This window comes from Ylistrum balloti, unplaced genomic scaffold, assembly GCF_031769215.1.
Source record: "Ylistrum balloti isolate Yb309-2 unplaced genomic scaffold, AGI_CSIRO_Ybal_v1 Utg369876, whole genome shotgun sequence".
In the NCBI taxonomy this organism is placed as follows: domain Eukaryota; kingdom Metazoa; phylum Mollusca; class Bivalvia; order Pectinida; family Pectinidae; genus Ylistrum; species Ylistrum balloti.
In genome coordinates this window covers 1037230-1061414 of record NW_026782016.1, presented here as the reverse complement: position 1 = coordinate 1061414, position 24185 = coordinate 1037230, and the positions used below count along the sequence as shown (strand labels likewise).

Genomic DNA, 24185 nt, shown 5'->3' with positions numbered 1-24185 from the left:
AAGTATTCACGTTACATTTCACAGACAATCATATACACAAAATGGCACAGCTATATTCACAGTATATGTTGTACATAGTCACAGTGTGCAATAATATTCACAAACGATGTCATCCTCTAAGCTTTAAATGTTGTTATTTTCAGACAGGAAAGTTCAGTCGGGCCGCAATTACAGAGAGGTTAGCTCGATGAAGATGGAGAAAATATTTGCTGAGCGAACTCAGCACCTGAGGAAGGGCTGTGAGAAGACTGAGGAGAGGAACAAATACATTATTAAAAACAGACAAAGTCAAACAGAATTGCTATACTTCAAAAAATATCACTTTAGTATTTGTGAAGTACCCAAAGCTGGTAGTACGCTTTGGGCTATATTGTTTCTAATGCTAGAAACACCTTTATCAGCTGAACGTATACTTAACACGCCAAGGCATGAAATACATTACAAGGTTAAAGGGGAACGTGTCCAGTCCAATAACGAGTTATTGAAGTCCAGCCGAATTGTTGTTTCTCGAGATCCGTATGCAAGATTATACTCTGCTTTCGTAGACAAAATCTTTCTACTAAGAAATGTCGAATATTCTAATAATTTAGCGAATTCATTGCAAAAAGGATTGTCAATGACGAAAGCGGGACCGTGCGGCTTTGACATCAGCTTTCATGAGTTTGTGGATAAAGAAACTAAAAATGGATTGCGAGGGGGACACATAGACCGACATTGGGGTCCTATTTACACAATGTGTAAAGCCTGTGATATAGGGTATCAATACATTATACAACAAGAAACATTAACTCGAGACACGGAGTACATCATTGGAAAGTTAAAGACCACTACAGAAATAAAAGCAACTCTGTGGAAATTGTTTCATGGATCTGATTCTAAGAAACCGATTGAAGTAGTCTTAAAAACAATGTGGAGTGATTTTGATACTCCTTTGATGAAAAAGTCTTGTAGCAACAAACTCGCCTTTGCCATGAACTTATGGGACGGGTTTAAATTACAAGGTTATATCAGAACGGATGCAGAATTTCCATTATCATTTCAGGAGAGTAGCAATGTCAACGTCGATGGCTTCACCAAAGCTATTTTAGACGAAATGTATACGAACCCTCTATCCAGCGTGGAGAGGAAGGATCAACGTAGACGAGCTTTAGTTAAGGCTTATGCAGACATGCCTAGACGAATCATAGCTCAGATCCAGCAAATGTATAAAATGGATTTTGATTTGTTTAATTATGATATTGATCCACCTACCTAAATATTGTTATAAAAGGATTACTACTGAATAGGACGGAAAAGGTTTTACCTTGTAATAACATAATTCCTGAAAAGAAAGACATTCAAATATGTACATTAATGTCTCACTCTTATTAATCAAGGTTTCAAACAAAGTGTTGATTGCGGCATGTTCTAAAATAAAGTTTGTATCTTTCTGTTTTTAGACTAAACGTTCTCAATACGAATAGCCTATTGCGACGGCCTTTCAGACAAAATTTACCGATCTTGGCTCCAAAGTGTAGGAGTATGGGGAAAGTAATATAGCTTAGCGGTTATTTGTGAACATTTTTCAATACGTTTAGCCTTTCAGTACTTTCGGTACTTTGATTTATTTTTTACTCCGCAAAAATCTTGGTACTCCAAAAGGTTAGTATCATACAGTAACTGTCAGGACCAAAACAATTGCTTAGTAGCACTGTGCTTGGACACTTATCTCTAACTTACGGAGAGCTTTCGGTATTCTTATACCGTTGGCAGTTCATGAGCTGGTAATACACAAAAATCTTTAGTAAGGATACGTCTTTAGAATGTCATACAGTGAAAATATAATTTAATTGATCATTTTCAAGTGATTTGATCTAACGGATGATGGACGGTTGGTGTGATCTAAAGGATGGTGGGCAGTTGGTGTGATCTAAAGGATGGCGGACAGTTGGTGTGATCTAAAGGATGGTGGACAGTTGGTGTGATCTAAAGGATGGCGGACAGTTGGTGTGATCTAAAGGATGGTGGACAGTTGGTGTGATCTAAAGGATGGCGGACAGTTGGTGTGATCTAAAGGATGGTGGACAGTTGGTGTGATCTAAAGGATGGTCGACAGTTGGTGTGATCTAAAGGATGGTGGGCAGTTGGTGTGATCTAAAGAATGGTGGACAGTTGGTGTGATCTAAAGGATGGTGGACAGTTGGTGTGATCTAACGGATGATGGACAGTTGGTGTGATCTAAAGGATGGTGGACAGTTGGTGTGATCTAAAGGATGGTGGACAGTTGATGTGATCTAAAGGATGGTGGACAGTTGGTGTAATCTAAAGGATGGTGGACAGTTGGTGTGATCTAAAGGATGATGGAAAGTTGGTGTGATCTAAAGGATGGTGGACAGTTGGTGTGATCAAAGGATGGTGGACAGTTGGTGTGATCTAAAGGATGGTGGACAGTTGGTGTGATCTAAAGGATGGTGGACAGTTGGTGTGATCTAAAGGATGGTGGACAGTTGGTGTGATCTAAAGGATGGTGGACAGTTGGTGTGATCTAACGGATGATGGACAGTTGGTGTGATCTAAACGATGGTGGACAGTTGGTGTGATCTAAAGGATGGTGGACAGTTGATGTGATCTAAAGGATGGTGGACAGTTGGTGTGATCTAAAGGATGGTGGACAGTTGGTGTGATCTAAAGGATGATGGACAGTTGGTGTGATCTAAAGGATGGTGGACAGTTGGTGTGATCTAAAGAATGGTGGACAGTTGGTGTGATCTAAAGGATGGTGGACAGTTGGTGTGATCTAAAGAATGGTGGACAGTTGGTGTGATCTAAAGGATGGCGGACAGTTGGTGTGATCTAAAGGATGGCGGACAGTTGGTGTGATCTAAAGAATGGCGGACAGTTGGTGTGATCTAAAGGATGGCGGACAGTTGGTGTGATCTAAAGGATGGCGGACAGTTGGTGTGATCTAAAGGATGGCGGACAGTTGGTGTGATCTAAAGAATGGCGGACAGTTGGTGTGATCTAAAGAATGGCGGACAGTTGGTGTGATCTAAAGGATGGTGGACAGTTGGTGTGATCTAAAGGATGGTGGACAGTTGGTGTGATCTAAAGGATGGCGGACAGTTGGTGTGATCTAAAGGATGGCGGACAGTTGGTGTGATCTAAAGAATGGCGGACAGTTGGTGTGATCTAAAGGATGGCGGACAGTTGGTGTGATCTAAAGGATGGCGGACAGTTGGTGTGATCTAAAGGATGGCGGACAGTTGGTGTGATCTAAAGAATGGCGGACAGTTGGTGTGATCTAAAGAATGGTGGACAGTTGGTGTGATCTAAAGGATGGTGGACAGTTGGTGTGATCTAAAGGATGGTGGACAGTTGGTGTGATCTAAAGGACGGTGGACAGTTGGTGTGATCTAAAGGACGGCGGACAGTTGGTGTGATCTAAAGGATGGTGGACAGTTGGTGTGATCTAAAGGATGGTGGACAGTTGGTGTGATCTAAAGAATGGTGGACAGTTGGTGTGATCTAAAGGATGGTGGACAAGTGTTGAAATCTAAATGATGATGGATGGTTGCTGTCAACTGTTATATGGGGGCTATATGAAAGATTTCTGTCGTTAATCGTCGGCTGATTAAATACTTCATTTATTTTATGGGCATATACTTATTTTACAGTTATAATACAAATAATGTCATAAATCGACATGCACATGCACATCTGTCCCTGAATATAAAACACGTGCATTTGATTCTTACACATTTACCTCTGGTATTCATAAGACTGATATCATGTGTCAAAATCACGTGATGCCACTAAACCTCACCAAAACCGATTACTGAATCAATATAAAGTGATCAATTACAATCTCCCTAGGCTACACGTATTTGTGTTTCATGTACATTTGGACTATCCCCATGTGTTTAAATCTTGTATATGTTTATCAATAGGATTTGTCTAAAATCCCTTTGGTTACGTTTTAGTTTTATCTTAAAATGTAACAGCTTGAGTTAACTACAAGAACTCCACTTGGATTAACTATGTCAACGAGCTGCAGTTTGCGAATTTGAGTCTAATCTTATTATATATATATATAAATAACTGTCCCGTTCTGTATACTTCTATTTAGCAGTGTGTGATTTGTATTGATTGACTACCAATGCTGACCGTTTCATATTATAGTCAAACAGACCATCTATATCTACATTATATTGGTCGTCTCGTCTGATACGATGGGGATAGCTAGATACAGGTGTGCTGTTGTTGGATGTATATCCGTGATTTTATTTTGTTTCTTTTATATCTGTGAACTTAAATATGAAGATGGTGAGTAAATGATCCATTCATTTCATGTAACATAATTCTATTTACAGTATATATAAACTGTGTCTTTTTATTAAAGCAAATACTAGAATTCAAATACACGATTTAAATTTAGACAAGACGCAAACATATCTAGAAGCACGACTGAAATGATTAGATTAGATACAAATACGACGTACATATATTGTAAAGGAAATAAACAAAATGCATTTTACTAACTATATGGGCATATCCCTAGGGTTAATTTGATCACTATCATTACCATTTTCGGTATTAGTGTCTTTTGGTATTCTACGTAGGAAGAACTTCATCTTGCTTGATGATCGAGAGCAATGAGTTTGTAGATGGAGATATGGTCTTTCAATACAAAAGACAGAACAGGGATGTCACATCAATATATACTATATAGATATCGTAGCATATATATTCAATTATCGCGGCACATGGGGAATTTCTCGATGACAAACAAGGTAGGGTTAAATACACGTAAGCCCTTAGTTTATTAAAATAATTTTCGATATGCTAATGGGAATTTTGGGGATGGCTAATTGCACTGTAACACAATTGATCGGTATATGTGTTATGATTGATTCACTAGAGATTAAAGTGTGGTTATCTCTTTCATGTCAATGCCTTTCCTTTCTGAACGTGATGGGTCATTACGAACATGTAGTATTGTCTTGTACAACTGATATTATCTAGTTAAGAAGTGTTTTTGTGTTATAAATCAATGCCTAGATATCAGGTTATATATTCTATTCTCCACGGATTTTTTTTCTGAAGATGGTCCATGATCATAATAAGATACTATCCTGAGGAAATCGATTATTGTGTCTAACATCAGTAATCCATTTCAATATTTGGGTATTAGAATAGTTTCAGTAAATTGATTGAATTACGGTAAGCTGTTATTTCCTTCCCAATGCCAATAAAACGGGATAAAACATCCCTGTTAATATTTGGTGTGCCTGCGGTACCAATGTAAGAGACCAATCATTTCACATATTCGATTTGCAGTCATTGAACCATATCAAAGTATCATTACAATCGTAAAGAAGGTGTTACATATCTTAACCTCAAAGCAGTTTGTCAAATCTTAGTGCGACCTGTGCTATTTTCTGTCTCTTAGAAGATAAAGCAGTGTTCGTCGATATTTGTTTTGCTGATTTCCTCTTGTCTAAGCACTGCAAATCACAGTAAAGTATTTTGTGTATGATAGCAGCAAACCTGTAATACATAATATAATGGCGTCATATGGCGTCAATAGTCAACTTTTTATCAAATGCCAATTTTTTAAATTAACACTTATATCTGTTTCTTCCAGTCAGGGACATTGCATTCAAACAACATCAGACCAAGACGGATACCCATTACACTGACGATCCTACAGGCACAATGAAAGCATGGAATGATCGTGTCACCCATTTGCAGAAAGGATGTGACAGAACTGATCTGATAGACAAATACAAAATCAAATATTGGCAAGGTCGAGCAATATTTTTCCAATCAACGAAACTAAACGTAAGCATTTGTAAAGTTGCAAAAGCCGGAAGTACATTTTGGGCTATTGTGCTTTTAATTGTCGATAAAGGCATACCGGCTACTAAAGCATTTGGCATTTCCAGGAGCAAGATACACGGCATAAGTAACGAACTTACCATATCGTTATCACCAAATCATCAATCACTGGGGACGAAAGGTGTTGTCGTTTCCCGAGATCCATATTCAAGACTTTTTTCTGCATTTATAGACAAGTTCTACCTCTTAAGATTTGCTTCAAGTGCTAAATCACTAGCGCGCTCATTAGGTAAAGGGCTGTTTATAACTGATGCTGGTGAATGTGGATATGACATTTCTTTCCAAGATTTTGTAGAAAGTGTAACCACAAATGCTCTTCAAGGAAGATCTATCAACCGTCACTGGTGTCCAGTTTACACTTTATGTAGAGTTTGTGATGTAGATTACAATTATGTAATAAAGCAAGAGACACTGACAAGAGATACGGAGAACATTATAGATAAACTGAATATTAGTAGGGAAATGAAAACAACACTAACGAAAATGTTTCATGGATCTGGTACAAATAAAACAATGGAGGGGGTTATAGAAACGATGTGGCAGGCAATTGATCGCAATGTGATGCAACAATGCTGTAGTAACAAACTAGCCTACTTTATGAAAATGTGGGAAGCATTCAAGATACAAGGTTATATTAGAACAAATATTTCCTTTCCATTGTCATCATTTCAGGAAAAGGGCGATGTTAATGTTGACGAATTCATCAAAGCTGTTTTAACAGCAATGTATACGAACCCTCTATCCAGCGTAGAGAGGAAGGATCAACGTAGACAAGCTTTAGTAAAGGCTTATGCAGACATTCCAAGGCGAATAATTGCACAGATCCAGGAAATGTTTAAAATGGATTTTCATATGTTTGATTATGATGTCAATCCACCGACATGAAAAGACTGTTTCTGCTTTTTATTGATAAATAAACATCTGTTGATAGCTGATGTTGGCCACACAATTACTCGTTTTGCATGATTACCGTTACGCTTTCTTTTCAATGAGCGATGACTACAAATGTTTACATTTTCCCCAGTAAATATAATGGAAAAAACTAAGTTTCCAAAGTGACGATTCCATAGACTGGTCTCAAAGTTGTTCTATCATTTTGTTATGATATTTCAATTCCTTTTTTACTTTATCGAAGCGAAATCAGGTTTTCTAGGTTTTTACGATCATTTGTTAAGATATCTTGAATAATATCCAGTACTGCTTGAAGTCGTATAACATTACATATAACTAATATAATTTCGTGTCGATAAAAACAAAGAAAATAATATTAGAGTCATAATTCAAATACAGTTTCGTTTGAAATACGGCAATATATATGATCAAAAGAAAGATTTATACAGAGACTACTGAAATGTACAAGGAGAATAAGGTTTGGTGTTTCAGAAGAGTAAGCATCTTCTGCTTCATCGACGACTCTCGCCATGTAAATCTTTGTCATCCAAGTAAACAGTATTACGTTTCCAAGTGAGAAACCTGTTAACAACAATGATAGCATCAGGGTAACCTGCGAGAATCAAACATGTCCAGCTCTTATGGGAAAATAACAATAATAATAAATAAAGAAATAAACAAATAAAAAACAGAAAAGGTTCATTGAATAATGTCTATAACCTTTCCTGATAAGTCATTTGTGACAGAAATTATTTCAAATGTTGAATTACATGTTTGCTGCTTTAACAAAGATTAGAATCAGTAGTAATTTTGTTTTACTAAATAAACGAACAGATATTACTTAATAAGACAGATCACTTTTCGCAAAGATGCTTTTTTATTCACGGCGGATAAGTGATCAGTCCAGCTCACAATTCATATGCAGTGTGACCACTTGGGAAAAGGCCGATTATATAACACGTAGAAGCTAGAAGTAAGGGCAGCAGCTTGGAAAGATGTGACGTAGTCTGTACTTGATTCATATATATTATCATGTAAATAGCTGCAGCGTTGACAACTAATCGACACCGTTCACACACTTGTACTAAATAGATGTTGTCTCTTGAGAAGTTATATTTTGGTCATTTTCAAATTTGATATGTAGCCAACCCTCACTACTCCCTCCCACACCCCCTCTCCAACACAACCATTAGAATCAGGTCAGGACTTCAGATTTTTATTGCTCTCGGAAAAATGACCTTTTCACGAAAAATGCGAAATATTGAGCAAAGCAATCACTAATTTTCTTTTCATTCTTTTCATAATTTTGAAAAGTATTCTATATATCAGAATATTGTCCAAGATAGTTTAAAAATGTTTCATTGTTTTGCAATTGTGAGCTTGTATACTAAATTGAAATGGAGTTCTGGAAAATTCACTGACTATTTTTAGATACATTTACATATGTTACACTTGTTCCGACTACAGGAAAAAATCGTTTTAAGGTTAGAAAGACTGCTACATGATTTCTGAAAAAGATATTTGTACCCAGAAGTCCCGTTATACCAATAATGCCATGTCCTGTATGAATTGGCTGCATTATGATGTGTATTGAACCATCACCTTCCCGGCGATTTATAGAGAGATAAATTAGTCTCATCATAGCTTGAAATCCTTATTCATCGCCGTGACCTACCCGATAGGTTACAATATGGTCTGATATTGATTGTATGATATTCACATATGAACAAGACAACCCTAGTCAAGCCCTCTGTTGAAGGTGTTCAGAGATTTCCATAAATTTCATAATCTAAATATTGGATGATTACAGAAGAATATCCAATACATTTGTCTATTCTGAACTGCACAAGTATCAAAATACAATTAAAATGTGGTATGCAGATTAAGTGAAAATTCTTCGAATACATAGACAACGATCCATCCAGGTTACGCCGATTCCAGTAACGTATAATGAAGATGTATGATCGCACTGTATCGCGTGTCAAATTCTTCAAAAATCAAAATATGTAGAACGACGAACGCAAAATGATTTCGAAGATGAAACGAGAAACCAAAAATGAAAATTAAATGTGGATTTCTAGTTGACCCAAGATGTAATTATCATGTCGAAACTTGATTCTGATGTTTGGGCGTCATGTAATCGCTGATGACATCAGAAGGGATGGCTAATTAGCGTCTGACAGTGACATAATTCTGTTTATATCGCAACAAATATGCCAACAGTAGCTATGCATGATTTAGGTCAATTTGTAGCTTCAAACAATAAAACAACATCGTCATTGAAAACAACATCGCTCTCTTTTTATAATTCGTGGCTTGACACGTGAGAGAAGCTTTGGCTTATCGCCCATTTAATGTTAAGAGGGGTCCGTGGGGATAAAAAAGAGGACAGCCTTTTTTCATTTTTTTTCTTTCTCTTTGTTTTTACATATTCGCACTGGCCACTGAAAATTACTTAGATATTTGATCAAGATCCGAAAAGTGATATAAATCAAGTTAACTATTAAATTGTAAATCAGCTTTGAGATCCTATTTGGGACCTCGCGACCAGGTCCTCCACAGTCCTTGTGGGTACACAATTTCCATAGTATAGAATATGATTTCTTGCAATAGTATTCATGTTGTCAAGTTAGTGAGTGTTTGGCTTTGTGTCGTGTAATGAAATTTATATCAAATGAACTCAACATGACTAGAGTACTTTTCATTTTATGTCTCCAATATATGAACTACAAATTTTCTTGTTAGCCAACGACAAAATTGATGATTTTGAAAATTTATTATGTAATGATATCCTTTTAACAGATATACTCTAGAAGAAGTTAATAAAAACTGTAAATATACAGTAATTCTATTTGGGACCGCGCCACCAGGTCTTCGGTGGTCCTTTGGGATTCGATATTATCTAAGTATAGAGCTTGATTTACTAGCAAATAATAGATCATTGTTAAGTTATATATGGTTTTAAGTTTGTTTTATTTTTACTTTTGGTTTTGTCTGTTTTCGGTTATCTGATTGTTTGTTTGGTATTTTTGTTTAGTTTGTTTAAGGCCCCGATAACCTTAAAAAAACCCAAAACAAAAGTAGCTGTGGCTGCATCGCGCAAACGTTTTACACAACGTTAAATCATTTCTATGGGGAAAGATATCAAGTGTCATTCTACTTGACATGCGACGTAATTACATGTATATATTGCTGACAAAGGTATGAATGGCATGCTCCCGAAAATGAACAGAATACATATATAGTGTATTTATTGCAGTTATTGTCGCCATTCGCTTGCAGATTAGCTAATTAATATTGATACCGAATTCATATTGTTATATTTAGCCGTCATACAATTGATGATGACATCTGGAGGGATGAACAATTAGCACTAACAATGAAATGAGCCATATCTGTTATCTGTCAGTAGACAAATGGATCCATGCTTGATATACTACTCAGGTATGCGTTGATATAAACTAAAAATAGCATCAACACTGAAAACAACACCGCTCTCTTTTGTTTTAATAATACGTGGCTTGACACGTGAGAGAAGCTCATCTAATATGTATAAGGGTATGTGGGGGGTCTAGTGAAACAGAGGACAGCCAACGTTTCTTCAGATATAAATATTCTCATCGGCCCAGGATATTTACTTCCATATTTGACCAAAACCAGAAAAATGATTTAAAAGAAGGTGATTGAAATTGTAAATCCAGTATTAAACCTTTTGGAACCTCGCCATCAGGCCCTCCTCCAGGGTTCTTTGAAATGAACAATTTCCAAAGTAAAATTCAAATTATTTCCTTGTGGTTGTTATCAAGTAAGTATTGCTTGAAGATTGTTTGGAGATCACGTAACTCATTTTCAAGTCACATGTGGCTTGCACGTAAATTCCCAGTATGTGGGTTGACGGCTAGACGCTTCATTCCTTAGTAGCATGTAAATAAATGTTGTCAGGTACAACAGTAGTTATCACTTGATAACCTAATGAAAACTTAATGTTAATACTTGAATAACGAAACCAGCACAGAAACATAGCTTGTTTTGTTATTTTACAAATGACACAATTACAATGTTGCTGATAAAACCAATAGGTATATAGTTCGTCCATTGTTATCATTGTGTACGTTTGTTTGCAGACAAGGTATGCTTTGGTTTCACACAATCACTAATGTGAAGAGATGGACAATAACTGTTGGTAATGAAATAATAATTTTATTGATAAATATTATCAGACAGAACATTGCATGGGTGATTCATATAATTAAATATGTCTAAAGCAGGATCTATGCTTGATTTACTAACAACACTCAAGTTTGTGTTAATATCAATAACAAAACGATATCTGTTTTATTCTGACATAGAAAAACGCCGCTTTTAGTGAACAACTCGTGGTTTGACACGTGAGGGTAAGTCTGACTAAACGACGAAGTGAACGCCTTGGATTGGAATAGTAGTGAAGGCAAAAAATTCACGCGGGAGGGCTCCCGAAAATTGGAGCCATCAGGACACAAAGACAGGAGAAGGAACAGAGTATTAAGGAAAACAGAGAAGTGAAGTGGCAAGGACACCAAGACAGAGAATCGGAGGAGTAATTAAAGACTGAATTCGTGCAAAAAGCCTAGAAGGAAAACGGCTATGGCAGCGCTATTAAAATTATGCAATGTTAAAAACTACCGATGCAAAGACCGGATTAAATTTTCCTGCCTTTGGTCTCTCGTGTGCATCCTTGGCATCAAAGCTTATGGTAAGTGCAATGTAGTCTAAGTGGATTTTCAGATTTTAAATATACTGTTTAAATGAAAACGTCTAGCAACACATAACAAATCAAAAAGGGTAATAACATCTTATTGATTTTAAATCGTTACAATTATAACTGAAATCACGCTCTTTAGTTTATATCCTTATAGTAATAGCTTGTATCACATCATCGATTTTATATTCTTTCAGTATTAACTGATATCCCCTCCTCGGTTTTATACCCCTATATAAAAAAAAACTGATATCTCTCTCAGTTACATATCTTAACAGTAATAACTGATATCTTATCCTCGTTTTCAAATCCTCACTTTAGTATATGATATATCCAACTCAGTTTCATATCCTTTTATCAATAACCGATATCCTCTCCTCAGTTTTATATCATCGTCGTAATAGCTAATATCTCTTCCTCGTTTTAATATCCTCGACTTAATAAGAGATATTTCAGTCCCAGTTGTATGTCCCTATAGTAATATTTTATATTTTCTACTCGGTTTAAATACTTCAGCATTCAATGTCATCTCCATGGTTTTTTATCCCTATAGTGTAACTGAAATCGCCGCCTCGTTTTTTATGTTCTATAAATTATAAATTACATACCTCCCTATTTCAAATGATGGCAGTGATAACTGATACCACTTTTTCGGTTTTACATTCCTTATAAATAACTGATATTTAAGCCTTGGTTTTATATAGTTAAATTTCTTCCCCAGAATTATATCCTTACAGCAAAAACCTCGATTTTACATTACGACAGTGATAACTGACATTTCCTCCCTAGTTTTATGTCCTTACTGTAATAACGGCTAAACATGACAGTGATAGATAATAACTCTCCCTTGGTTACTTTACCGTAAATATGATATTACGTACTCATTTTTTTTCCAATTCTTAGATATCTCTTCCTTGGTTTCAAAATATTCACTATAATGCTTGACATCTCCTATTGTGTTTTAAATCTTTTAAGTGATATCGGATGTCTCCTCGGATTTTCATCTTGAGTTTTTCATCTTTACAGCAATAGGTGATCATTCCTCCTTAGTTTTATATCCCAATAGAAAAAAAAAACCCAGATATTTTTGTTTTGGTTTTATATCCTTATAGCAATAACACATGTCGCCACCTTGGTTTTCATATCGTTATTTCTCATTTCTATGGTTACTTCGGTTCGTACCCTTACCTTTTAGAGATGGTTTTATATATGTACAGTAACAACTTATATATCCTTATCAGTTTCATGCCTCTACAGTACAATAAGATATTTCGTTTTCGGTTTAAATCTCTACATTATTTTCACATATTTCGTTTTACACTAATAGCTGATATCTCCTCCTCATCTTTATATCTTTACTGTAATAAATGATATCTCCTCCTCATTTTTATATCTTTACTGTTATAACTGATATCGCCTTCTCATTTTTATATCTTTACTGTAATAACTGATATCGCCTCCTCATTTTTATATCTTTACTGTAATAACTGATATCTCCTCCTCATCTTTATATCTTTACTGTAATAAATGATATCGCCTCCTCATTTTTATATCTTTACTGTAATAAATGATATCGCCTCCTCATTTTTATGTCTTTACTGTAATAACTGATATCTCCTCCTCATATCTTTATGTCTTTACTTTATATCTTTACTGTAATAACTGATATCTCCTCCTCAATTTTATGTCTTTAATGTAATAACTTATCTTTATATCTTTACTGTAATAACTGATATCTCCTCCTCATCTTTATATCTTTACTGTAATAACTGATATCTCCTCCTCATCTTTATATCTTTACTGTAATAACTGATATCTCCTCCTCATCTTTATATCTTTACTGTAATAAATGAGATCTCCTCCTCATTTTTATATCTTTAATGTAATAACTGATATCTCCTCCTCATCTTTATATCTTTACAGTAATCACGGATATCTCCTCAAATTTATACCGTTACAAATGATATCTTCTCCTCAGTTTGATTACGTTATTGTAATAGCTGGTGTATCCTTCTCTCTTACGGTAATAATTGATTTATCCTCCTCAGTTTAATATTTTTTCCAGTAATAGTTGATAATACCTAATTGGTAATGTATCCTTACCATTAAAGTTGATTTCCTCTCTGGTTTAGGTCCTTACAATGATAACTGTTACACCTCTAGTCTTGTTTCCCTACAATGATAAATGTTATCCCGTATTTCATGTCGGTATGAGAAAAAAATATTGTGTCATGTCTCCTTTGTTTTTTTATCTACATTGATCTTTATCCTACTGATCATTAACCTTTTAATGTTTTTAGAAATCTGAAATAGTTATGTTTTGTTTTATCTTTCATTTGATTGAAAAGATGATTTCTGTGATGACTACCTGATGTCGGGATGGCAAAGCCACAATGACAGCGCGTATAGAGAGATTTATGGCGTATTTGAAAACAACCCGAACTTGCGCCTGTATTCGACGAACATGTGGACCCTGGAATATCTCATTCAGTCTACCAATTTCAGGTATATTTTTTGTCAATATATAATAGAGCCAAGAGAGAAAGACATGATTTGGGGTTTCCCCAAAATGATTAATTGTTCCAATAATGTTAGAATTTTTTCTAGAATGGTCCTAATGTAACGAACTACACTTAAAGTCTCGTTATTTCCGTGGATTTGATCGAAATGTTGCTTTAAATCAAACAACTGGTTTGCTAAAACTTATAACGCTGTGCGGACAGTGAACCCCCGACCTTGTAATTTAATCCAATCTACGAATTATGTTTTCAAGTATCGATGTGGGCAAAAAGTTATATAATATTTACACAATTTTGGTATTTTCTGTTTATAAAATATTCGCTTGAAACTGACAATCTAATTGATTTAATTGTGTAACAATATGCTAAATCAACGGCATACAAACGTGTTACTCACACTGAACTCATATCAAGATCGACAAAATAAGAAGAGAGTATTGGTTTTAGTATGCATTGTATCAAACGTCGCAATTTTCAGTAATTTAAATTTACAGTAGATACTTAACATTTATGCCCGATACATGTATAATATATTAAATAAAGACATTTTCTATATTTGTTTTTTTACCCTTTTCCATATACAATACACTGTCTTACAGATACATTTTCCGTCACCAAGAAAGATAAAAGCAATGGTTACCATTTCACCGTCGACAATGACCATATATCTGTATGTGTGTTCAATGCCCCTCCTGTGTATGTTACAGGTGAGTAATCCTATGATTTTATGAAAGTTTGTAGAAAATCATTGCAAAGATTTAATTTGGTATTTTACACTTTTATTTAATTCAACACATATGAAGTTGTATAGTCATTCGGTTATAACCATATATTCATTATCTCTTTGACTTTTGTACATGTTTATACTGGTCAATCAGAAACAATCTCTATGTTTTAATGTCTTTCAGACTAAATTGAAATGCAAGAACATTTTTACAAATGTATATGTTGTAAGCAATGTTTTATGCTTTTCGTCTTCAACAACCAGTATTTAAAAACAATAGTCATTGCAACTAATAGGAGTAGAATTTATATTAATTTGAGAAGTTGATATGAACCTTTTTGCACTCCCTGTGCTACTTGTTCTGGAACAAAAATGGGTTTCAGCTGGACATTGAAACTTTCAATAAGAGTTATTCCCCTTCGACTGTATTTTATTAACTACATGCACATCAAAGGTGATCTTTCGGTCATTGTATCTAGGAAATGTAGAAATTTTAGTCAGCGCTTGGAAAAGAGTAATGTTATCAGTGAATTTGATCAAAGACACACAACTGTCAAATCGGTTATCATTATACAGTCATTAACTCGGATATAGGTTAATACGAGGATTTGTCAACCTGATCAATGCTATATTTCCCGAGTCCGTAGATTAAAGGACAACCTATCTTTCGAAGGTCAACAAATCCTCGTATAAAACGAAAAAAAAGGTGAATAACTGTTTTATCATATGACAAGGCTTTAAGAAGCGAGTTAAAAAATAAAATTACTCAAGAATTCTACTTCAGCAACAGCATTCAGAGTTACAATTCAACCGACTGTCGTATTTCCGACAAGTTCTCTCCAACAAACCGTATATCAGATTCTGTCGAATGTGAAGTGTTTTTATAGAGCACAATTTTCTTCAAATCTTCCTCAAATACCGAAGGAAATCGACTTTCTTGACCATGTGCGCGACTCACGCTCGGGTCGACCGCCATGTTTGTAAACAGATAAACGCTGAATTCCCATTGGTCTTAAGTACGACGCATCATAGAAATTCTGTGTTTCTATTTTTATTGCGTTTCTCTTGATATCAATTTGCGATGTTAACCTGTCATGCAGGAATTTGCGGGTTCCAGGTTGACATTGTATTTTGTCAGCCAATAACAGGAGAGGAATGTTCTCACTCACACAACATTGTCCATTGCTTCTTCGTTCAGGACGACAACAGCGTATACGGTATAGATCTGTGTTAAGTATATAAAAAGACAAATTACATATTATCACAAAGTAAATCATATTCGTGTGGAATAAAGTATGGTAGGGTGTGACATCGAGAAAAGATCATAACTAAACATCATCTTTGAAATTTCTCTTTTCAGATTTTCGTTCACAACGTGGCTGAACAAGAGCCACAGTACTATTTCCTCGATGAAACACCGAACAATACGACGGTTCTATATATTGATATCACTGACACGACTGATTTATCTCTACAGTTCGACTTAATTGGGTGCATCGTGACTGAAGGTAGGGGACTCGTAACTACATAAGAGTATGTGTGTAGTGAACTAAAGTGAAAATAATGTAAGCAGTTTCGACCTGTGCATGGTTTATGTATAAGCACACGTACGACAGTCTAAAGAGTAGTTAAGGGTCTTGACCGGCAAGAGGAACGCACCAATATAAAGTTATCACAGTGAACTAGTAAGAATTGTTTGTATCATGGCATAAAACCTTGATACGTTATTGTATTACCTGAAGTGAAACGCTGCTCAACGTTATACGAAACATTGGAAAAATGATTATTCATTTGAAATCGTCATAAACAACACAAATTATATCATCTTCAAAGCAATAAATATTGATTAAAATCTATAAAAAAAAATTCAAATTACCAGTACTTTTTGATTTCAACAAATGCATGAAGGGCCTTTCTGGTAAAAGGTGCCCCGGGTCAATCAATTAAAACGATAATAGCATGAATAGGCGTATCAATACAACAGTTTTTATAACTGGTTCATGCCTGGTCACTGGGGTAGAAACATGCTTATACCTTGCTTAATTGTTACTTGAATCTATCAATGATTAAAGAGAAGTTAGTGTCACAAACGACATGCATATCAAGATATGCAAACAATTAATTAATTAATTAGGGTATTGAACATTCAAGTGTAAGCATTTCGAAATACGGTAAGCGTTTATCGACGCAAAAGCACAAAATAACATGTTGAGAACTGTTTGCGTAATACATCTGTTAAATATTTCATGTTGAATATTATATATGTTTGAATATTGCATGTATATGTGTTTAAACAGATGACGTGTTTGAGGCAGAAGACCTGCAGTCCTTTGCGTTTGTTCCTATAGCCGTGGAGAATCTCCCCTCTGGCTCTGTCCTCGGAGAAAACGTGAAGACACATATGGATTGTGGCATGCTATGCTTTGATCGAATGTCATGTGTAGCATTTAGCAGTAACGAATGGAGTGGTCAATGTATTGGTTACGAGACAAATGTCTATGGCAACTTCTTACAAGGAGAAAGGAAGCTGCATTCCTTGCGGGAAAGACAGTCGTACTACTTCTACAACTACGGTACAGCATCACACCTTCTTAATTAATGTTTAAACATGATTTTTATGGAAATGTTATCTCATGCTTTTTGGAACTGATTTGTAATAGTTTATATCAAGACGTGGCCATTGTAAGAGCTCATTAGGGATTGTACATAAAATCAACAAGTATCGTTTTTCAGCCTGTGTTATACATCCCTTTGCCGCAAACCAGCGCCATGCATTTGTTACGATCATCGGAAATTTCGGACATGTTACCTAACGTAATAAAGAAAAGCATTGCGTTAGTTTTACACAGATTTACCATGGTTAGCTGATGCCATCTTCGTCTTTGTGTTATATATATATATATCTTTTTCTTACCGTTCATGTCGACATTTGTTCATTATATACCAGTTAATAGGCAGTAAATGAACTTAATCTTCATGTAACGGTTAACATTCCAATCAGTCGGAATACATTTACAACCGAGAAACTTCAATCAAGAAAATTTCTCACTCTAGCTCTTTTTTTCAAAAATAAGTCACACTTGATGATTTCACAAATTTGAAAATCTACCACTGAAACAGATTTGATATGTTACACGCCTACAGACTCGTGACATAAATAATTGGACTTTGACCTGTTCTTGAAATTACACTTACAAACTTTCATGGTATTATTTATCTTCCTGCTTTTTATTTTCTGTTTTATTTTGTTATTTTAATCATTTTTTTTGTTGTTTATTGTTTCTATACATATTGTACATGTCAAATTAATACTTGGACAAAGAAACATAACTTACACAGGAAGATACTTTTAGATTGGTGCCCTGCACGGGACTAGAATCTACGCCACCAAACTATATAATCAAGAATCTCTACAAGTGTCATCACGATATTCCACAAAAAGATGATTGGAAGTTGTTGGTAAAAAAAAAACAAAACAAACAGAAAGAAATTCTCGCCATTGTGACAACGTTAAATTGCCCATGCATTCCATAATACAAACTGGAATACAATATTAACATGGATACGAATTTTACAAATAACACACTGCATTTAGATCAGAAACCTTCTGATTAATATGAAAGTTTAGGTAATGATGACAATGTTTTATTTATTGATTCTAGTTTATAAATGTACTAAAGACACAGTGACCCATCCATTTTTGAAGAAGTAACTATGTATGTTTACAGGACTTACACGCATGCTTGATTACCGTCGAGATGTTTCCATAAACCTGATGTACAGAGTTTATACCATTCGCAAAACTCAGTGGGAAGCCGCTAGGTATTGTGCACACTTCTCCGCCGACCTTCTCATTATCAGCAACCTCGAACAGATGGCCAGCGTCCGTCAAATGCTCAATTCGAGTACTGTTCTTAGTAAGTATTATTTATTTGATTTAAAGCATGTTTCTGATTTCAAATTGGTGAATATGAAAAATAAGCACTGCCTATAGGAAAATTTCAGAACTTTAAATAAAAAGTCGATAACTGAGTTACAGGATGCCGTTGGTCAAAGGTAGAACATCTCTTTGTAAGTGATCAATACAAGAGGTGTTATATAGTACCAGTGGGTTAAAACAGCTGCAGATCTTAAAAGTAACATGAAGTCAGAAAGTTTTAATACAAATCATGGTAGTGACATACTGTCAGAGAGATTCCATACATATCATGATAGTTACATAACGTTAGCATGTAAATACCAAAGTTGAATAACTTTTTTCTTCAACGATTTCAAAACGTTACAAATTATTTCATTACTTGGTTGAAGGTCACGAGGGGCCGTACTACATCAGTGGAAACTATAGCTCGGGAACTTGGAAGTACAATGAAAATGCAACTATTCCAAACACTCTGTGGTCCACAGGTCCAAACATCGCTCATGGGTATTGTGTCGTCTTGGGCCAAGATGGGATCCGGAGCATCGAATGTGACATGGAACTCTTCTTTATCTGTGCAATATAACACAAAATAGATTCATCTTCAATTTAGCATCAGTGTTGGGATGATGTTCCCAATTCATCCTTTTTCTTTTGTAATTTTTTTGTCAATTACAAAGTCATTAATTTTGCCTTAAGTGACATAAGTGATGTACTGGTAAACTTTTTCTTTGATTTAATTAATAAGAAGATGATTGCTCTCACTTTCAGGTACGTCATAAATGACAAATGTACTCTCACCCTAAGGAATATATACAAATAGACACACCAGTAATGAGTTGATCACTCTCTCCCTCATTTCAGTACGTATTTATTATCTTGGCCTCAAGTACATTAGCAATGGGCTGAACATTCTCCTCCCGTCCCCCTCCCCAAATACCTCAGTAATTACTTATTACTCTCCCCAGTAAAATCAGTAGCGAGCGACATCAGTAAAGTGCTTATTACAATCACCATCAGTAACATCTGTAATAAGCGACATCAGTAAAATACTGGTTACACTCCTCTCCAGTAACATCTTTAGTAAGCGACATCAGTAAATGAAAAAAAAACATTCCTCTACAGACAGCCAATGTCCATATAAACTTCGTATCACGCAGAGAGACTGTCGCTGTTAGGGCAGAGCACACATGATATTAGGGATCGGTCTGACAACTGCCTTTATTTCTATATACAGTAGGGTATCCTAATGAAGTTCTCCTTTGTTTAAAATCTCAGATAAACTGAAGACGGACGGTCCAATATTCGATATATAGGCATACTGCTCATAAATATTATTTCATTAAAGTTGCGTTTCTTTTCCCTCTTAGTCTATTCATAAATCCGTATCCTGTTGATAATAAATGTGTCACGTTTGTATTTATTTTCTTGATGTTTTTATATATACTGATATTCATCTTCCAAACAGTTCTCTCGTCTCCAATAGCTTTGTCTCATTAGCGGAAGTTCTGTTCTTGCTTTTTATTCGAAATGCATGCAAAGTACCCTTTTGTGTGGTGTATGGATATTTACCACTAAATATAGCTTAACGATATTTGAGCCTTGACGTATTGAACGGGTGCTGGACGTTATACGCGCACATGTCTAATCGTTGTACAATATACTGTTTCTTGCATGGTTGTAGCCTGAAACTCACCTGAACACCTCTGGACTATGCGATCAATTATAAAATCGTTGCGAAAAAGGTCAAACACAAACTTGACAATCAGTAAATATAAAGTGGTATTTGCCGTTGAAAAGGTATTATCTAATATCACAATTTAATATCTGATGCATGAAATAATCGCTGTTATGTGATTATTTTATTTTACTATGCGGACCAAACTTGATTTTACGTAATGGAACTATAGTTTGTATTGACTATGCGGTATATCAATTACTAGAAAAAACGTTATTTACATCCTGGTCACCTTACACGTGTTATCATCACGTTTAAAACATATACATGCAACATACAATTTCGTTAACTGGTAGGCCGTAGACACTTTGAATGAAGGAGGCACTTGCTTGATCATGTGTGATTAAAAACTGTTTTCGTTCAAAGATAGCAAATTCAAACATCCGGCCATACTTAAATTTGTCAGGAATTTGTGGTTGTAAACATAACTGTATTGTTCAATATAATTGCTAGGATTCAAGCCTTTTATCTCTGAATTGGTTTTTACACTCTGTCCATAATTTATGAAGTGGATATCACGTTTCCATCTTGAAATTGACATGTTAAGGAGTGTATGGGTTACAGCTTGCGGTGTTTAATATGCATCGATCTTTACAAAGGAAAATCCTGAGAGTGTCTTGCATTATATTTCGTGTTTGCTTTTAAACATAAATGATTAATGTTTTGATTAACTGTTGTTTATTATTATGAGAAAACAGACGTCATTTATGCAGAATACCATCAAGGTACAATAAATGTAAATCAGACTCTTAGTAAAGATACTTATACCGGGTACAGTTACACCAGGAAACAAAGAGTAAGATCTAGACTAGGTGTTCGGGAAATTTTGGCGCCTGTACCCTCTGGGGCAAATTCTTGTGATGCCATATTCTGAAAATGAATTATTGCTTACAAGTTTAAAAACAAACGATTTTGGTTTTGCAAGGTAATATGCTAAAAGAATGATTATATATTCTACAGTTTTCATTCACCAACAAATCATTTTCCGGCATTTTAGATATATAACATGGAAAGATTTTGCTATAAAGAAAAGACGTCCTGACGTTTATAAGAAAATATATCATTTTTTTTTTCACATCCTTGACCAGTTTTTCTGATGTTTCATAGGCCTTGAATGCCAACTGGACAGGGGATAATTTAAGATGAAGAGCTAGTGCGCTTCATTAAAATTTGCCTTTGTCCAGTTGGCATTCATAAGCCCATGAATGCCAATTGAAAGCAGTTCAATGCTTAAAAGAGTACTTAAGCAGAATGCGGGATAACCCAGTCGTAATCATCAGATTACAAAATATTAAATCTAATCTATTATTGTTATAAGCGATAGTCGGAGCATTCATTCATCCATCATACATCATTGCAAGAAGCATTTAAAGACTGACACTATTTGAAACCATCTAATTAAAGATGTTGATTGATTAAGACTTTACAAAGATCTGATCACAATACAAATGCACAAAGTACAATCAATGATAGTTTGTACGCAATTTAACCAGGGCCATTATCATCTTAGTTTTGCCACCGCCGTTTTACATATAGTAATATTCTGATAATTAATAATTTTCTGAAATAACTTTTTATTGATTGACCTCACAAAATTACGTCGCAAAGAGTTGTAATTATTTTATTTTCCAAAAGTTACCCTTTTGCTACCGCACTTGTTTTTGGTTTCGTCCAAGAAAAGGTACATAGACCCGATTTCAAGTGTAAGAACAAAAACTTTCTAATCTTAACGTTATCATATTTCCCCTTCCTAATGCATTTGCCCATGTGAAAGATTTCAAACTGTGTTGATTCATTGAATTGATTTCCAGCTTCTATGATACTGTGTGAAACAAGGTTTCAAGCATGATCCGACAAATACGATATTTAGAATTTACTCAAACCCCACACAGTTAAAAACACCTATACTGTCTTGGTCAATTTGGAGTTTCAGAGTCGCAGAGTCACGGCTTCATACCATAGGCTCTTTAAAACCTTCACTCCTAAAGGGATGTTAATAAAATGTTTAAAAGGTTAAATCTAATTGAACAAGATTAGCTTTCAGGGTTGTTGGGTCAAGATCACTATTACTAAACGTTATCAGTGCTTTTTCGGGTTCATTCCTTGAGCGATTTTAATCAAACTGCACATAGCTTTCAGCAATGAAATACATTGAAAATAACGAATATTAAGATTGTTGGGTCAAGGTAACTTACCCTTAGTAGAAATTCGACGTCAGCGCTTTACCGATGTCACTCCGTGAGAGGTTTTAGTGAAACAATTTAAAAGCAATTACGTGCCTTGAACAAGTATGAGCTTCAGAATTGTTGGGTCAATGTTACTTCCTAGATATGTGGGTATGTATAAGTCATGGAATGACATGTAATGTGTGGGATGGCAACATTTATGTGTTTACTTTAATGTAATTAATTAATATGAAATGACCCTATTATTGTGACAATATTGCTTTATATATATATCCATTTATGCGGCTTTGTAGATACCTTTTACGCTTGTCAAAAATATTGATCATTTTCTTATTATATTTACTAGAAATATATATTATTTGAGTTATTGAAAATATTTGAAATATAGGATAATTATGACAAGAAAATGATATTTACAAACAACCTAAAAATAAAGTTAAATTTTCTGGTTAAGGTAAACGGAATAAGTATATTGAAATATTTTTAACTAATGAAACATGACACTCGTGCTGCACACTCGTGATAAATAACAAAACATTAGATACATTTGTGAAATTTATTTGTTATTACTTAGTTTGCATACACGACATTCACGAGGACGATAAACAACACCCTGAGAAATGCGGTTTTGTGATGTTGTTTTAAAGTTGTTAACGAACGGTAACACACTAATTTTCCCACTATAATAAAATTCCAATATTAAGCATAAGAATGAAAACTAGAAATATTACTATTACAATGCAAAGTTCCTGAAATAAAATCCGGTATGGAAACCGGGCCAAATGTGTTAAAACGTAAGATTTCGTCTCGGCAATAATACAGCTATAACAGGAAGCACAAGAAATGAAACTTTATCAACCCATTTGAGATGTCGTTAGTGTATAAATTTCATATTTATTTCATCAGGTATATAGCAACGTTCGTATCTGATGTTACTTCAGCTGAGTTTGGCTAAGCCTTGTTTACTGTAGTCATACATTTCATTTCGTATTAGAACACTTTATATGGACACTTTTATCACACAAGATATTAGTTACATTATAAAACAAACTGTCCATTCGTTTTATATTTCTTAGAATACACTATCAGATACCGTTCCAAATTTCATTGACTACAATATCAGATATAGCAACATTCGAGTCCTATACTTCCATTCATATTCTTTTCTTTTCGATTCAGGACATTGACAATAGTGTTGTATAGTTTAAAACAATCTAGATGAATATCTAGGTGAAAAAGGTGCAGTTTGTGTAAAACTGCATATGGTATATATCTTATTTCAAACGCATCCAGGAAATCTAAAATATCTCTAATAAATTTACCTTATAAAAACAAAATGTGTGACTACATTAAGACGATGAAAATATAGAGATGTATCACCAGTTAAAAAAAAATTATCGAGATCACCACAGATAGAAAAAAATGTTGAAACACAACTGGCAATATTTCCTGTATTTATGTAGCACTTAAATGTGTTCTGCTTAAGTAATAACAGAACGAAGTTTCAACAGGATGTTTGAAAAATGGATATTATCTGCAATATTATTTCATTGTTTGTTTAACTGTTTGTTTGATATCAGTTGGTTGTAATTTATG

At 34.8% G+C, this 24185-nt stretch overlaps 2 protein-coding genes across 2 annotated transcripts; both read left to right on the top strand.

Moving 5' to 3' along the window:
- The first annotated feature begins 193 nt into the window (after window positions 1-193).
- Window positions 194-1255, top strand: LOC132546220 (carbohydrate sulfotransferase 9-like). Its single transcript, XM_060209929.1, has one exon. It carries the CDS (start codon window positions 194-196, stop codon window positions 1253-1255), a length of 1062 nt encoding a protein of 353 aa, XP_060065912.1.
- A 4439-nt stretch (window positions 1256-5694) lies between these two features.
- LOC132546219 (carbohydrate sulfotransferase 9-like) lies at window positions 5695-6762 on the top strand. Its single transcript, XM_060209928.1, has one exon. The coding sequence runs from the start codon at window positions 5695-5697 to the stop codon at window positions 6760-6762; it is 1068 nt and encodes a 355-aa protein (XP_060065911.1).
- The last annotated feature ends 17423 nt before the right edge of the window (window positions 6763-24185 follow it).